We start from the raw sequence: 16,881 nt of genomic DNA, 5'->3' as shown, positions 1-16,881 counted from the left end.
CTGGAGAATCAAGCCTCGAACCGGGGTCCTCAGGCTTCACAGGCAAGCGTTTAACCGCTAAGCCATCTCTCCAGCCCTAGACATGCTTTTTGTAATCACTTTATTTTTTAATTTTTTATGTTCATTATTATTTATTTATTTATTTGTGAGCAACAGATAGAGAAAGAGGCAGAGAGAAAGAATGGGTGTATCAGGACATCCAGCCACTGCCACTGCAAACGAACTCCAGACGCATGCAACACCTTTGTGCATCTGGCTTACGCAGGTACTGGGGAATTGAGCCTCAGACTGTGATCCTTAAGCTTCACAGGCAAGCACTTAACTGCTAAGCCATTTCTCCAGCCCTATTTTTTTTTTTTTTTTTTTTTTTTTTTTTGGTTTTTCGAGGTAAGGTCTCACTCTAGCCCAGGCTGACCTGGAATTCACTATGGAGTCTCAGGGTGGCCTTGAACTCACAGCGATCCTCCTACCTCTGCCTCCCGAGTGCTGGGATTAAAGGCGTGCGCCACCACGCCCGGCTCCAGCCCTATTTTTATATGATTTACTTTATTTTATTTATTTATTTGAGAGAGAGGCAGAGGGGGAGACAGAGAGAGTATGGGCACTCCAGGGCCTCCAGCCACTGCAAATGAACTCCAGATGCATGCACCCCTTGTGAATCTGGCTTATGTGGGTCCTGGAGAATCAAAGTGGGATCCTTTGGCTTTGCTGGAAAACGCCTTAACCACTAAGCCATCTCTCCAGCCCTGTTATTATTACTATTATTATTATTATTATTATTATTATTGAGTTAGAGTCTCACTCTAGCTCAGGCTGATCTGGAATTAACTATGTGGTCTCACAGTAATCATCCTACCTCTGCCTCCTGAGTGTTGGGATTAAAGGCATGTGCCACCACACCTGGTGTTTTTTTTTTTTTTACTATTTATTTATTTGAGAGAAGACAGAGAGAATGGGTGTGCCAGGGCTCTAGCCACTGCAAATGAACTCCACCTGACTAGACATGTTCTTGTTCCTTCTCTCTCTCTCCCCGCACCTCTCTCCCATACACATACAGAGTAGATAAGGTCTCATTATAGCCCAGGCTGACCTGGAATTCACTATGCAGTCTCAGGATGGCCTTGAACTCACAGCAACCCTCCTACCTCTGCCTCCCAAGTGCTGGGATTACAGACGTGTGCCACCGCGCCCAGGTAAAAAATACTTTATTTGTCTGAGTGTGTATATCAGAGTCTTCTTGCTGTTACAAATGAACAACAGACTCATATGCCACTTTTTTGTGTCTGGTATTGTGTGGGTACCAGAGCATGGAGCCTGAACCAGCAGGCTTATACAAGCATGTATCTTCGACCCCTGAGCCATCTCCCTAGCCCCAAACAGATTGAAATCAGTAGTTCCCACTACTGATTTAAGAAAGGAAAGACCTCCATGTCTGGAGAGTCAGATTGCATTGTGACCCCATGTTCTGCTGCTGACTCCAAAATCCCTTCTCCTTCCAGGTCTCAGTTCTCCAGAGGGCATGGTAAATGCATGTCTTTAATCCCAGCACTTGGGAGGCAGAGGTAGGAGGATCACCACGAGTTTGAGGCCACCCTGAGACTAGAGTGTATTCAGGTCAGTCTGAGCTAGAGTGAAACCCTACCTCGAAAGAAAACAAAAACAAAAACAAAAACAAAAAACCCTTACCCCAAACACCTGAGACCTTGCATGTATGTGAGTGGGAAAGGATGTTGAGGCTTCCCGGGGCAGGGCCTGGGCTCAGCCAAGGGAGAAGAGTGGGCTGGTCCTTCCATTGGGTTGGATTGGCTTAGCTAAATGCCCCACTCCCTTGCTGGTTGAGTACAGGGATTGGATTTGTGTTTGCTGTAACCCTGACTCCTGGCACAATCTGGAATGTCCCAGGTGCTAACCAGGTATTTGTTAAAAAGTTTTCCATCTTTCACATGAACAAACAAACAAACAAACAACCCTTACTTCCTTCCATCCCCAGACCTCGTGGAGAGACAGAAGAAAGAGTCATAAAAGTTTATTATATGAAAGAAAGAACACAGCTTATATACATTTATTTACAGAACAAACTTATTTACAAGCAAGATGGAGGCCTTGGTGCTGATGGGCACAGGTGCCTGGAGGAGAAAAGAGGTATGAGGAGCCTCCCATGGCTCAAAAAAAGTCAGAGGACCTCTGTAGAGAGGAGGGCAGCAGAAGCTGGTTGGAGGAACAAGGGTCCCTTGTCCTCCCTGAAGGGAGACTTGGTGAGTGTGTGGCAGAGGAACGGAGCCTGGAGTCCACACAGGACCCTGGAAGTGCAAGGGCGATCCTGGAGTTGAACCCAGAATATTCTTGGGCTGATCACAGTGTCTCTGGGGTGCTCTGGGAGAAAGGCCTGAGCCCCTCTGCCCTTGATGCTGCCAGCAACTGCAGAGGGGCAAGGTCCCCGGGGTCACAGCTCACTGGAGCGGACCACAGGCTCCAGTTTGTGGGACAAAGCAGTAAGGACCTTGTCGAACTTCTCATAACGGCGGGCCTGACTGCTGTTGGCGCCTTGGCTGCCCCACAAGAGGCGCATCTGGAACTCAGTGCTGAACACCTCCAGGAGCTCTGGCTGGGCCTGGAAGCCTGGAAGGCAGGGACACAGGGTGAGTGGGGGAGGATGGAGATGACACAGGGTCACAGGACCGCCACTCAGCTGGGAAAGTCAAGAGCCCCCACATTCTTCAGGGCTCCACTCATAGGGTCCCTGCCCTAGTTATATGTTGATGAACATGACCTTACACATTAGAACTTGGTCTTCAGTGATTTGCAATGTACTTTTTAATTTGCAAGCAAAGAGAAGGACAGGGGGAAAGAAGAGAAGGAAAGAAGGACACAGAGAGAGTTGGAGTATGGGTGCACCAGGACCTCTTATTGCTGCAAATGAACTCCAGACACATGTGCCATTTTGTGTGTCTGGCTTTACATGGGTACTTGGTAATCAAACCCAGGCTGGCAGACTTTGCAAGCAAGTGCCTTTAGCCAGTGAACCATCTCCCCAGCACAACATAAATTTTTTAAATTTTTTGTTTTTATTTTTTCAAGGTAGGGTCTCACTCTAACCCAGGCTGACCGGGATCTCATTCTGTAGTCCCAGGATGGCCTCAAACTCACAGCAATCCTCCTACTTGTGCCTCCTGAGTGCTGGGATTAAAGGTGTGTGCCACCATGGCCAGTCACAGGTAAATTTTCTATCTCCAGTGAATCTTTTTTTTTTTTTTTTTTTGAGACAGGGTCTCATATAGGGTAGGCTGGCCTCAAAGTTGCCATGTAGCTTAGGATAACCTTGAATTTCTGATCCTCTCATCTCTATCTCCTGAGTACACATGTTCATGACCATGCTTGATTTATGGGGGTGCTGGGGTCCAATCTGGAGCTGTGTGCAGGCACTCAAACACCTGGGCTATGTCGCCAGCCCTCCAGCCAGTTTTCAGGACTTATTTAAATAGTGCCCAAAGTAGTGGAGAAGCCATTGTCTAAAGCCACACTTTCCCAGAAGAACTTCTATATTCCTCCAGCCTGAACTCCTTGAAGACCAGGAGACAGTCTATCTCCACGCAGGGCCCTAGCAAGTACTCTCGAGAGAGATGTAGAGGTCTGCCTGCCAGAAACCCACTGCAAAGATGAGAACACAACCCTAGCCAGCCGAGTGACACAATGAAGAGACGCAGCCGTCTTGTCAGACCCTACTTGGTGCCCTCACTGGAGACCACCTGTGTAATAAATGAGGGAAAGGAGCTAGGGAGACAGGTCAGGACTGAGGAATGAGAAGTGTGGGTGAATCCTTGGAGAAAGGGGGAAAAATGCAGGCAGAGGAGGCAAGGTAAGGTGTTGGCAACCCTCCCCCACGTGACAGAAGCTCACCCTGCAACTTGACTTCGGCGTTGGTGTGGTAGAGACCCCCATGGTGTGCCACAGTGCGGGCAGCCTCCAGGTGGGCCAGCACGACCTCCACACCGTGCTCTGTGCTGCCCCAGGGCTCGGGACCCTCAGCAGGGGCGGAGTCACACTCCAGCAGAGTGATGAGCGGCAGCACGTGCGGGAACGTGGTGTTGCTCAGCGGCGGGCCTTCTGCAGGAGGAGAGCAGGGCACTTCAGAGACCCGGACATCCCACTGTCTCCCGCACCCGCGCCCACCCCGGCTGCCTGAGGTCTCAGGATGGCTCCCAGGGCTCTTAACTCCTGGTGCCACCTTTCTTTTCCCAGGGGAAACCCAACCCCCTAGGGCTGGGCTTGGAAAGGGCTGACATAGCTACCCCATGGAGAAAGTGAGGCCAGGTAAGCTCTCACCCACACTGGGGGCGTGTCTGCCAGCCCAGGGAGGGCTGGGGACCTGCCAGGTCACACAGCAACGTGGAGGAGTACCTTTGCCCTCGTTGAGGCTCTTGAGAAAAGGCTTCAGCTTCTTCTCGTACAGGATGGCGCCCTCGGTGTATCGCTGCCGCAGGGTCACCCAGGTCTGCTCCAGCCGCGAAATCTGACGGGGATCACATTGACTGTCAGAGGCCCGCCAGGAACCGCGCTTCAGGGCTCCGGCAGACAGCCCAGCAGGAGACCCCTCCCTCGCCCCTCCCCCAGGGGCCCTGCGGTACCTGGGCCATATCCAGGGCGCCCATGACCGCAGCGAAGCTAAACATATTCCCCATGGTCCCCCGCAGCTCGGCCGCCAGCTGGATGGTCTTGTGCAGCAGCGCGGCCCGCTCCTCCGCCGAGCCCGTGCAGCCCAGGATGTCCACCGCCAGCATGATGGACATGGTGTGGAACCTGCGTGCGCGGACGGCAGGCTCAGAGGGCCGGGCCCGGGCCAAGGTTGTGACAGGTTGTGATACGTCAAAGGGACTAGGGGGCGTGACCAGAGCGAGGGATGCGAGTATGATTGGTCAGTGTAAGTTAGTTAAGGCCGGCAGGAGGAGGGGCTTGTGATTGACTAGTGAAACTCGTTGATAATGAACCCAGAGGCTGAGGACGCCGGACAGGGCCCCGAGGCTGATCGGCGAGGAGATGGGAAAGGAGGGTCTGAGATAAAGGATGCAGTCTTTGGCAGAACAGGATAGCTTCAAGCTGGGTACCAAGAGGTTGCGGTTGGCCAATGGGATAGGAGGCGTGGCCAGAACCCCTAGGGAGCCTGGACCAGGGCCTGGATGCCCCAGGAAAGGAGAATGAGGTAGCCCGGGGTTCTGTTCGGTAGCCCGCCATGGGCCCGTTGCTGGTCTTACCTTTCCAGCAGGTCTAGTCGTAGCTGCCGGCCATGGGGGAGGGTGAGCAGCTCCATGCCCCAGCGGACTCCCATTAGGGTCTGCATCTCCTTGGTAACACCCAGTATCCTAGCAACCTACAAGGACGCCCAGAGGGCTGATTAATTTCCTGCCTGGGTTGGCCCAAGCCATCTGGGAGCGACAGAGATTCTAAGAGGGTCGCCTGGTTGGGAGAGGGGGTTTGAATACCAATCCCACTGCTAATATGGAACAAGTGATTCTCCTTTTTTGAGTAAGCCTCAGTCTCCTCATCTGTAAAATGGGGACGAATGGAAAGATACCCCAGGCAGTTTGACCACCTTAAATACTCACTTAAAAGTTGAGTCATGAGGCTAGGAGGATAGCTTGCTTGAAAAGCCTGCCCAGAGCTCAGGTTCAATTCTCAAGCCTCCCACGTAAGCCCTGCTGCATTTACTTACAGTTAGAGGCCCTGGCCGTACCCCCACACACATATGTGCAAATAAATAATTTTTTGAAAGATTAGGGGCTGGAGAGATTGCTTAGTGGTTACAGTATTTGCCTGCAAAGCCAAAAGACCCAGGTCCGATTCCCCAGTACCCATGTAAAACCAGGTGCACAAGGTGGCACATGTCTGGAGTTTTGCAGCGGCTAGTGGCCCTGGCATATTCATTCTCTCTCTCTCAAATAAACAAATAACATTTTTTTTTTGTTTTAGTTTTTCGAGGTAGGGTCTCACTCTAGCCCAGGCTGACCTGGAATTCACTATGGAGTCTCAGGGTGGCCTCAAACTCACAGCGATCCTCCTACCTCTGCCTCCCAAGTGCTGTGATTAAAGGCGTGTGCTACCACGCCCCGCTTAACATATTTAAAAAAAAAAAAGATTAAGAGCCAAGGTACTCTTATTCAGAGAGTAAACCCACAGCTCAGGGAGAGAATAGAATGGACTCGCCCAGGGTCAAACACTGAACCTACATCATGTCTTCCACCTCCTTCCTCACCGGCAACATTCTGAGCTTTGAGATCAATGTTCCCCCCAAACAGCAGAGGGAGAAACTGAGGCACGGGAAAAACTGGGGTTCTTAGCAGGGTCAAGGCTCATACAGGCAAGCGAAGGCCAGGGCCCTGACAGTTACTGTCAAGGGATGTGTTGTTGCTTGTGTGTCCACTAGGGGGCGGGGAGGCGGGGAGCCGGGTTTTCCCTGGACCAGCCCGCGGCACTTCAGGGAGTCGCTGGGGCAGGGACATTCTGCAAGCTACTCGTCTCACCCTTCTGGGGGAATCTGGGATTTTGACTCCTGCCCCAAATCCAGAGGACACAGATGTTGTCCTGCACCTACCAGGCAGTCAACCTTGGTGACATGCCGAGCCAGCGTCCGGGCGTCCACCTCTGACAGCAGCTCCTTGACCTTGCGCAGAAGGCCCACCTCCAAGGGCCGGTTCTCCTTGGGGATCAGCAGTGACTGGAAGGTTGCCGGGTTGAAGGACGAGGTGGCTTCCACCACGGGGGCTGTGAAGGCCTTGCCCCATTCCCCCTCAGGGGTCCCATTATCTGTCAGTTCCTTTAGTCTCTCCCTGGAGTTCCTGGCCGGCCGGCTGGAGGCCTCACCTGCTGCCCATTCTCGGCAGCCCCGGATGGGAGGCTGGAGCTGACAGTAGTGGCCTGAGTCCGGGTCACTGTAGCTGCTGAGGGACGGGGATGGTGAGGCCTTGCAGAGGGTGTGGGAGGGGCTGGCATGAGAACTTTTGTCCGACTCTCCATGGGGCTTTGGGGTGCTTCCGGGACACAGCTGAGGTTCACTGGAGCGGCGGGCAACAGGGGAGGCAGGCAGCACTGTGGCAGAGGGGGCGGCAGGGGTGGTGTGGACGCGGGTCACTGCAGAGAGAAGAGACAGGACTAGTTATCTTGGCTCCTCACCAGAGTGAGGCCCCGCCCTTGCTCCCCAAAGAAAAGTGTCCACCCTCCTTATGGGGGGGACATTCCCTGTCTCCTGGACCACAGGAGCCAGCATGCCCCTGTCCTATAGTAACTGCAGCCCCCAGAAAGCCAAACCTTCTCAAGTTCATTGTGCCACCTGGAATTCTTCCCCAAAGGACCATGAATAATCAATGATTTACTGGGTACATGATGCATGACCAGAGCTGGTGACATGTTGGGACAGACTGTCACCAGTAAAACTATCAACAAAAATCAGAGGCAAGGGCTGGAGAGATGGCTTAGCAGTTAAGGCACTTACCTGCAAAGCCTAAGGACCCAGGTTCAATTCCCTAGGACCTATGTAAGCCAGATGCAGAAGGTGGCACATGTGCCTGGAGTTCCTTTGTGGTGGCTGTAGGCCCTAGTGTGCCCTTTCTCTATATATATGCCTCTTTCTCTCTGATAAATAAATAATCAGAGGCAAAAGCCAAGTGTAATAACACACACCTATAATCCTAGCATTTGGAAGGCTGAGGCAGGAGGATCCCCAAGAGTTAGAGACTAGACTGGAACAGTAAATTCCAAGCTAACATGAGTTACATAAACAGGGCCTGCTGGAGAGAGAAAGGGGGAGAGAAAGGAAGAAGGAAAAAGAAAGGAAAAGAAAGAGTGAGAGAAAGGAAAGGATAGAAAGAAAAAGAGGGCTGGAGAGATGGCTTAGCAGTTAAGCGCTTGCCTGTGAAGCCTAAGGACCTGAGTTTGAGGCTCGATTCCCCAGGACCCATGTTAGCCAGATGCACAAGGGGGCACATGCGTCTGGAGTTCGTTTGCAGTGGCTGAAAGCCCTGGTGTGTCTCTCTCTCTCTCTCTGTCTCTTTCTCTCTCTGTCACTCTCAAATAAATAAATAAAAATAAACAACAATAAAATTTTTTTAAAAAAAAGAAAGACAGAGAAAACAAAAAACAAAAAATAAATATAGCTGGGTATGGTGGGCCACATCTTTAGTCTCAGCACTTAGGAGACAGAGGTAGGAGGATCACCGTGAATTCAAGGCCACCCTGAGACTACATAGTGAATTCCAGGTCAGCCTGGGCTAGAGTGAGACCCTACCTCGAAAAACCAAAAATAAAATAAATAAATAAGTCTGATCCAGGCATGGTAGTGCACACCTTTAATTCCAGCACTTGGGAGGGTGAGGTAGGAGGATAGCTGTGAGTTTGAGGCCAGCCTGAGACTAATTCCAGGTCAGCCTGGGCTACGAGACCCTACCTTGAAAAAAAAATATATATCCTATAAAACACTTATGATAAAAAATAAAATAAAATTTTAGCTAGGCATGGTGGCATACATCTTTAATCCCAGCACTCAGAAAGATGAGGTAGGATGATCACCTTGAGTTCAAGACCAGCCTGAGGCTACAGAGTGAGTTCCAGGTTATCCTGAGTGGGCTGGAGAGATGGCTCAGTGGTTAAGTGCTTGCCTGCCAAGCTAATGACCAGCGTTCAGTTCCCCAGTATCCATGTAAATCCGGATGCATAGGGTAGCACATGCATCTGGAGTTTATTTGTAGTGTCTAGGGGCCCTGGTGTGCCCATTCTCTCTTTACTGGTGCACATCTTTAATTCCAGCACTTGAGAAGTAGACATAGGAGGATGTCCATGATTTCGAGGCCAGCCTAAGTCTACATAGTGAATTCCTGGTCAGCCTGGGCTAAAGTGGGACCCTACCTCAAAAAAAAAGAAAAAAAAAAGCCAGGTGTGGGGCTGGAGAGATGGCTTAGCGGCTAAGCGCTTGACTGTGAAGCCTAAGGACCCTGGTTTGAGGCTTGCTTCCCCAGGACCCACGTTAGCCAGATGCACAAGGGGGTGCACACATCTGGAGTTCATTTGCAGTTGCAGGAAGCCCTGGCGCGCCCATTCTCTCTCTCTCTCTGCCTCTTTCTCTCTCTGTCAGTTGCTCTCAAATAAACAAAAATAAAAATAAAAAGCCGGGTGTGGTGGCAAACACCTTTAATCCCAACACTTGGAAGGCAGAGGTAGAAAGATCACCGTAAGTTTGAGGCCACCCTGAGACTACATAGTGAATTCCAAGTTAGCCTGGGCTAGAGTGAGACCCTACCTTGAAAACCAAAAAAAAAGAACATTCCATGGACCTAGCTTCTGAATCAATGCCAGCAGCTCTTCTGATAGGATACTGCTTCACAGCAAGCAGAAATACACAGGTAACAGACCTCCCACCGCCCCCCCACACACACACAGCCCCTCCACCTCTACTGTCTTACCAGTGCTATAGGCTGGAGAGCTGGGGCTCTCAGAGATGGGGGACAAGGGCGAGTGCAGGTCTGGGATCTGGTCCATGCTGAGCGCACAGTTGCGGATGGAGTCCCGGGGGTGGGGCAGTGAGGCACTGTGGACAGGGATTCCCAAGAACACACGGGTCAGAGGTTAGAGGCCATGACTCATCTCTGGGGCCTGTCCCCCACAGAAACAGAAAAGACTTGGAAATTATCAAGTTCAATTTCTCAACAAACAGGTACAAAAGGGTGGCCTGGAGAAGAAAACGCTGGGCTGAGGTAACTCAGGCAGGTCAGGTGTGGAGCTGGAAGCTTCAGCCCTAACCCTCTGTTGTCCCTGAGCCTCATCAGGCCCTGACCCCTGCAACGGCTCTGACCCACAACCAGCTCTGTTCTCCACCCAGACCCCATACGAACAGTCTAGTCTGCCTCCCCGTGCCTAGTTTCTAGTCAGTACCTCCATACCACCTGCTCTCTTTCTCTACCCCTAGCTAGCATTCTCCTCTCCCAAAGCAGAGACCAGCCTAAGAGGAGAGGGCTTGGGGGCACCTAGCTGAGCTGAGGCTTCCTGAGCTCCTCTGTCTATGTTCTTGCGCAGAGAACCTTAGAGAACTATCTCAGGAGAAGGACTAGCAGGAAAAAGGAGAACCCAAGACAGGCGTGGTGACGCATGCCTTTAATCCCAGCAGAGGTAGGACGATGGCCAAGAGTTCAAGGTCACCCTGAGACTACATGGTGAATTCCATGTCAGCCTGAGCTAGAGGGAGACCCTATCTCAACAATCCCCCCCAAAAAAGGAGGGGAACACTTAGGAAACCTAGCCCACCAACCTGGCCCCCATTTGCTGCTCTCATACTATGTCCCGGATGCCTCCAGCACACCTGGCCTGTGTATCCTGGCACCACTAGGTTCGCTGGTTCCCAGCCACAAGCCAAATGGTTGCGGTTGCAAGGTATCCATTCACCCATCAACCCCTTGGCTCCCAACACCCAACCCAGGCCCAGGGAGATGGGTCTCGAGGGTCTATGCAAATGTCTGTGGCAAAGGGCAGCGAGTCTCTCTGTAAACGCCATGGAAGACACAGAAGCAAAGTCTAGAGGGCTGGGGCTCAGAGGGTAGAGCGCCCGCCTGGCATACATGAGGCCCAGCGCTGCATAAACTGGGCATGGTGGCAAATGCCTATAATCCCAGCACTCAGTAGGTAGAGACAGGAGGACCAGAAGTTTAAAGTCAGCCTAAGCTAGAGTTCTGCCCAGGACACAAGAGACTTTGTCTCAAAAAAATAAAAAAAAAAAGAAAGAAAAAGAAAAAAAGAAAAGAAGGCTCGGTGTGGTGGCACAGGCCTTTAATCCTCAGCGCTCAGGAAGCAGAGGTAGGAGGATCACCATGAGTTCGAGGCCAGCCTGGGACTACATAGTGAATTCCTGGGCTAGAATGAGACCTTACCTCAAAAATAAAAGGGGGAGCCAGGCATGGTGGCGCACGCCTTTAATCTCAGAACTCGGGAGGCAGAGGTAGGAGCATCACTGTGAGTCCAAGGCCACCCTGAGACTACAGAGTGAATTTCAGGTCAGACTGAGCTAAAGAGAGACCCTATCTCGAAAAACCAAAAAAAAAAAAAAAAAAAAAAAAAAATTGAACAAAAAAAATAAAAGGAGGGGTTACAGACTTTTACTTTTTTGAGGGCACATCAGGGCCTCTTGCCACTACAAATTAATTCCAGACCACTTTGTGCACTCAGCTTTACGTGGGTGCTTGGGAATGGTACTGGGCCAGCAGCTTTGCAAGCAAGCCCTCTTTAGCCATAGAGAGACAGATCCCCAGCCCTTGTTTTGTTCTGTTTTGATGAGGCAGGGTCTCACTCTAGTCAAGGCTGGAAGTCACTGTAGCCCCAGGCTAGCTTCAACCTCAGCAATCACCTTACCAAAGCTTCTCAAGCACTAAGATTTAGGGTGTGCACCACCACGCCCAGCTTTGGATTCACATTTCCATCCTATCACTTTGTAGCCATTGGCTTCCTCTTTTATCTATTTACTTATTTGCAGTGCTAGTAAGGAAGTACTCCATCCCTGAGCTGCATCACCAGCTCTCAGTTTCCCTCTATAAGCCTACCTGCACATCTGTATGTAGGTTGCGGGCAGAACACCTCTCCCAGAGAAGTGGTAGCAGACAAGACTGGCATGGGCAGCACTTGGCATAGGCCAAGCACAATAGGACCTCCACCATTTTTAGCTGTCGCTTTCCCTGGCATGTGGGGCCTGGCTCACCATGGTTTTCACACTGCAAAACCCTCTGCTCCACAGCCACTTTGACCCAGGTGGCCCTGGGGAGAAGTGGCACCAAGACCAGGACCCTGGGGTTCAGAAGGGAACTCAGGGATCTTTGTCAGTGAGGGAGGGTTGGTAAAGACAGGGTCCTCTACAGGTGAAAGCATGGAGGCGAGAGAGGAGGAAGGACAGGGTCAAGGGCACCCCAGAGGTAGTGGCAGAGCTGGGACTGCAGCTGTGGGACAGACCTCTATTCTAACCTCCATGCTGCAGTCAAACAAGCAGACAAAAGCTCTTTTGCTCCCCTGCACAGAGGCCCTGGGAGAGCACAGGGAGCCTGGGCCAACCTTCCTCAACCGGAACTCTAATTACTCACATCCCGTTGACTAACCTGTTGGGACACCCATCGCTGCGGGTGACCTTGTCAGCTGTGAGCCCGTCGGTCATGGTGACGCTGCGCCTCTTCATATGGCTGCCCTTGGAGCCCGAGGGGCTGGAGGGGCTGGCAGCCTTACCGCCACCCTGGCCCAGGCCATAGCTGGCCTCAAGGTAGCGCAGTGGGAAGGTACGGTTCACAGGGCAGTAGATGATGGCTCCGCTCTGTTCCGACACTGCCTTGCGGCTGCCCACATGATAACGCACGAGGGCGGGCACATGGTCGAAGCTCTCCTGCTCAAACAGGTACTGGATGTGGGTGTAGCTCTCTCCTGCTTTTACCACCACCTTGTTGATCTTGAAGTGCAAGGCCTGGTTACGCCAGCGGCATGTGAGCACATAGTCCCCCAAGCTGGTGAGTGAGTCCCGGATGAGGAAGTCACCATTGCGTTGTACCAGCGTCTCGGAGACCTGTGGGAGGCATGGATAGGCTGGAGTGTGGTGGGGAGAGCCAGGGGAAGGGGCACATAGTGACTCAGGATTAGGGGACACCCGAGCATCAAGTGAAGATACATCAGACACCTGGAGCTTGGGACCAGGGACACAAGGGCCCAGATCCTGAGGGGTGCCTCTGCCGAGGAACAGGTCCATGGCACAGAGATCAGGCATACAGGGATGTGCTACTGTGAAATGGACGTCACAAAGACCTGGCATCTGGGGGCACTGGAGTGACCTTGATCTCTGATGTGGGTCTCAGATGCAGCCTTTCTCAAGGCTCCTTTAGGGGAGAGTGACTTCCAGGCCCTTGCTCCTCCAAATACCCAGAGCCCACTTCAACTCTGAGCCTCTGATCCCCCAATCTGGCCTCTATGCCTGAATCACAGCTGATGAACCCTGCCCTTCCTTCAAGCATCCTCACTCAGTGCCCCATTAGTGCCCATATGCCTTGCTGCCAAACATTCCATTTTCATACTTCTATGTAAGGTTCTGACACACTGCATCCACCCAGGGCTACCAGACTCCAAGAAAGCTACCACCATCCATTTCTGCATTCTTGGTCTCCAACAAGTGGGCAGTGACCCATCAACCCAGGTCTTTGGCTTGTAATGCCTCTTCAGCCTAGAAACTCAACTTAGCCAAAACTGAATGTGCCAAAGATGGACACTCATTGACCAAACTCACAAGAGGTTGAGCTGTAGGCCAGGAACAACAAAAATAATAACAGCAAAACCAATAGTACTTGAGCTCTTGGGTGTCCGGCATTGATTAGCCACTTTACTTCTGTTGTCGTTTTGTTTATTTTTCGAGGTAGGGTCTCACTTTAGCCCAGGCCCAGGAATTCACTATGTAGACTCAGGCTGACTTCAAACTCATAGCAATCCCCCTACCTCTGTCTCCTGGGATTAAAGGCATAAGCCAACATGCCTGGTTTTATATATGTGTGTGTGTGTGTGTGTGTGTGTGTGTGTGTGTATGGCATCTGTATTTATGTGAGTATTAGGGAATTGAATCTGGGCCAGCAGGATTTGCAAGCAAGTACCTTTAACCACTGAACCATCTCCCTAGCCCCTGCTTTTTGGGGGGGAGGTCAGTGTCTCACTTTAGCCGAGGCTGGCCTGGAACTCAGTCCAAACTCAGGCTAGGCTGGAACTCACAGTGATCCTCCTATCTCAGCCTCTCAAGTGCCAGGATTAAAAGCGTGCACTACCATGCCCAGTCAGAGACTCTTTCAAGGTTACACGGTTAGTAAATGGCAAAGTTAAACCTCATTCCTGCCAAGCAACAGGGCCACAGGTCAGAGCCTCTCTGGCACATGGGGCTCGCCAAGGCATGGGTGGAAGGGTGGAAAGCTGAGGTTCCTCCCGGGGCCGGCTCACCTCTCGGGGGATGCGGCCATGGTACCAGGCATGGCTGCGGAGGTCCGTGCTGCTGAGCTTGAGCTCTTCCTCTAGTTCCTTGTGCAGCTTCTCAGGCGAGGAGTCCAGGATGTACTTCTCCTTGGAGAACTGCACAGGAGAGAGCAAGCATTGGCATCTGATTCCAAGCTGTCGTCTTCTTTCCCGCCCGGCTCACCCATCCTGCCCCAGGTGAACTTTTTGCCTGGAGTGCTGGTGGTCCTGACCCCTCACTCTCAGATCTCTGTCTCAGCTGTGGTAAAGGAATCTCGACCCATCCCACCAAACCATGCCTGTGTACCCCAAGCCCTATGTTGTAGGCTGGAGATATGGCTTAGTGGTTAAGGTGTTTGCCTGCAAAGCCTAAGGACCCAGGTTTGATTCTCCAGGTATCACGTAAGCCAGATGCACATAGTGGCGCATGCCTCTGTAGTTCGTTTGCAGTGGCTGGTGGCCCTGGCGCATCCATTCTCCCTCTCTCTCTTTCTCTCTGTCTCAAATAAATAAATAAAATAGAAAAATAAAATGTTTAAAACTAAAACTATGCCGTGTGCTGGAATAGGGGGCTGTGATCCATGATGCAAGCCCTGGCCCCTGAAGCCCACAGGCTAAAGGGTGAGGCCAAGGCACGCCACAGGGGCTGCCGTCAGCACCACGACAGTGGACAGCGGCAAGGAGCGCTGGAGACACTGCAACAAGGAGAAAATGTCTGGAAGAGGTGGAGAGTCTGGAAAGCCTTCCTGGAGGAGATACTGATACCAAAAAGACCTTCAAGAGGCACCAGGGACATCTACAGGTGAGTCTGGGAGGTGGCAGAGACCGCACAGGCACCCGGATGGATGGACCAGGATCCATTCTGGGACGTGAACAGCACAGTGTAAGGGCTGGACAGCAGCCACAATCAGGAACAGGGAACCCACACAAATGGCCTCATTGCCTGTTACAATCCTCCAGGCCCCTCCCCTTTGCAATCTCTAGAGATCCTGCCAGATGTAGAATCAGCAGCCTATGGATGAAGTTCAAGGTCGTTCACTGGAGATAATAATGCCCAGGGCTTCCCCTGTTTCCACCTGCCCAAGGTAGTCTTGATTAGCTGATCACTATGGCTGGAAGCTGGAGGTTATCCAATCCCAGGCACCCTAAGATCAGGGTGAGGGAAAGGAACCCCACTGTTAGATACAGTCCACCATAGAGCCAAGCCCAACCCATGTGAGCAGTCTGGGCCTCAATTCCTTCTTCAGTAAAATGGGTGGGATGCCAAGACCTTCCTCACCTCACAGATGGGATGACAACACTCCTGAGCACTGCAGCTGGCACCCAGACACCCTTGTCATTGTGGGGCCACAATGCCAAGTCCCAAAGTTGGCTATTGTGGACAGACATATCCTGGAGCTGGCTAGAAGGGGCAGATACAGAAGTAGGGAAGGGGAATGTCTCCCAGGGACCCCTTCCTGAGTCTGACAGACCACTCCTCAAACTGCTCACAGCGCTCAGGGCCACACTCCACAACTCTATTCTCCGCCCACTGCCAGCTCCAGCAATATCTAGACTTTCTGATTCCATTCACTGAACACAGACCAGGCCCCTCTTGAGTCTTCTTTTAGGACTGAGGCCCAAGTGACCAGAAGGATCTGTGCTCTAGAGAGTCCATGCAAGTCCCCAAACTCCCAGCTGTCTATACATTCAGAGAGGCAGAGTCTCTCTGTCTAGTCAGGAGTCCCTTCCCTCAAGAGGTGACATTTCTACTGAGGCCTGAAGAAGCTAAGAAAAAAGAAAGGGTGGAGGACATGTGGTCAGGAAAAGCTGTGGCAAAGATGGGCTCTGTGGGCAGAGCCAGGGCTGTAGGTAGCAGGGCAGGCAGAGCTGCAAGACTTCTTAAGGAGCTGGGGATCCCCCAATGGCCATAGGACAGTGCAGGGGTGTGAGGGAAGAGGGCCAAGAGGTCAGAGAGAGTGCCAATGAAGGTCCTAGGAGGAAGGTAAGTCACGCTTTGTGGTGGGCAAAGCTGGAGCAGAAACAGTTGGCAGAGAGCCCATGACAAAGTGGGCTCCCAGGAGCCTGTAGGACTCTGGGGACAGATGGCACCCGTGTGGAGCGGGGAAGGCGGGGCTCGGGATCAGGTCTGATGCAGGGACTCTGTCCGTACCAGAAACTGATGCCCCAATAGGGCAGAGAAGTCCACAGCCAAGATTTGAGCCTGTTCTTTCTCTCTCTCTCCCTACACACACACACACACACACACACACACACACACACACACACACACAAACTACTCTAAGGGGCCTCCTAAATCTGGGTATCCTTAGCCCCATCCTTCTTGCTCTGAAGTGTTCACACCAGCCTAGGCCTCTCTCCTCGTACCACTCCACGCCCTGGCAAAGGAAAAGCACAGGGCACAGGGAAAAGGGAACCAGTACCAGCCTTGTGGGTCCCTTCTCCTAGACAGAGCATGAACTTAAAGCCTCCCAGTTGCAGCCAAGAAGGGCCAGAGGCTGGGCTGTGTGCTGAAGAATCTAGATTCGCCACTAGTGACCTTGAGCCAGTCACTTCCTCTCTCTCTGAGCCTGAGTAGCTTCCTCTATAACAGCGCACTGGGAGTCAAGCTCCTTTTTTACAATCCCTGATCAATGGTCAGAAAAAGGGGAGAGGCCAACCTGGCCCTCCCGCATACGTGAGGGAAGGGAGCCCTAGGGTCCTTGTGCCCTCTCTTTCACCCTCGACCCGGGGGTCCCCAGCTTCCTAGAGTTGAGGGTACTGAGGTGCGAATGCAGCATCCCTGTTCTCAGTGCACTGCGATTGGCCAGAGATGATCTCACCGCCTCGCCCTGCGCACGCCTGATTGGCCAGTGCAGGGATGCTGCGCTCCGCCGCCGGCGGGGCCATCAT

General features: G+C 52.2%; 1 protein-coding gene across 5 annotated transcripts in view; it reads right to left on the bottom strand.

Moving 5' to 3' along the window:
• Positions 1 to 2,010: 2,010 nt before the first annotated feature.
• Sh2d3c (SH2 domain containing 3C) overlaps positions 2,011 to 16,881 on the bottom strand; it is a 54,558-nt gene continuing 39,687 nt past the window's right edge. For all 5 annotated transcript variants that reach the window (XM_045155655.1, XM_004671634.2, XM_045155656.1 and 2 more), the window contains 9 exons: positions 13,978 to 14,106; positions 12,117 to 12,571; positions 9,447 to 9,571; positions 6,587 to 7,122; positions 5,250 to 5,365; positions 4,626 to 4,797; positions 4,399 to 4,510; positions 3,898 to 4,104; positions 2,011 to 2,619 (listed from right to left, as the gene is read on the bottom strand). In XM_045155655.1, the coding sequence (XP_045011590.1) occupies positions 2,444 to 2,619; positions 3,898 to 4,104; positions 4,399 to 4,510; positions 4,626 to 4,797; positions 5,250 to 5,365; positions 6,587 to 7,122; positions 9,447 to 9,571; positions 12,117 to 12,571; positions 13,978 to 14,106 (2,028 nt within the window). In that variant the 3' untranslated portion in view covers positions 2,011 to 2,443. The remainder of the gene's footprint in view (positions 2,620 to 3,897; positions 4,105 to 4,398; positions 4,511 to 4,625; positions 4,798 to 5,249; positions 5,366 to 6,586; positions 7,123 to 9,446; positions 9,572 to 12,116; positions 12,572 to 13,977; positions 14,107 to 16,881) is intronic.

This window comes from Jaculus jaculus, chromosome 1 (assembly GCF_020740685.1).
Source record: "Jaculus jaculus isolate mJacJac1 chromosome 1, mJacJac1.mat.Y.cur, whole genome shotgun sequence".
Taxonomy (NCBI): Eukaryota; Metazoa; Chordata; class Mammalia; order Rodentia; family Dipodidae; genus Jaculus; species Jaculus jaculus.
This window is presented reverse-complemented; position numbering and strand designations above follow the sequence as displayed.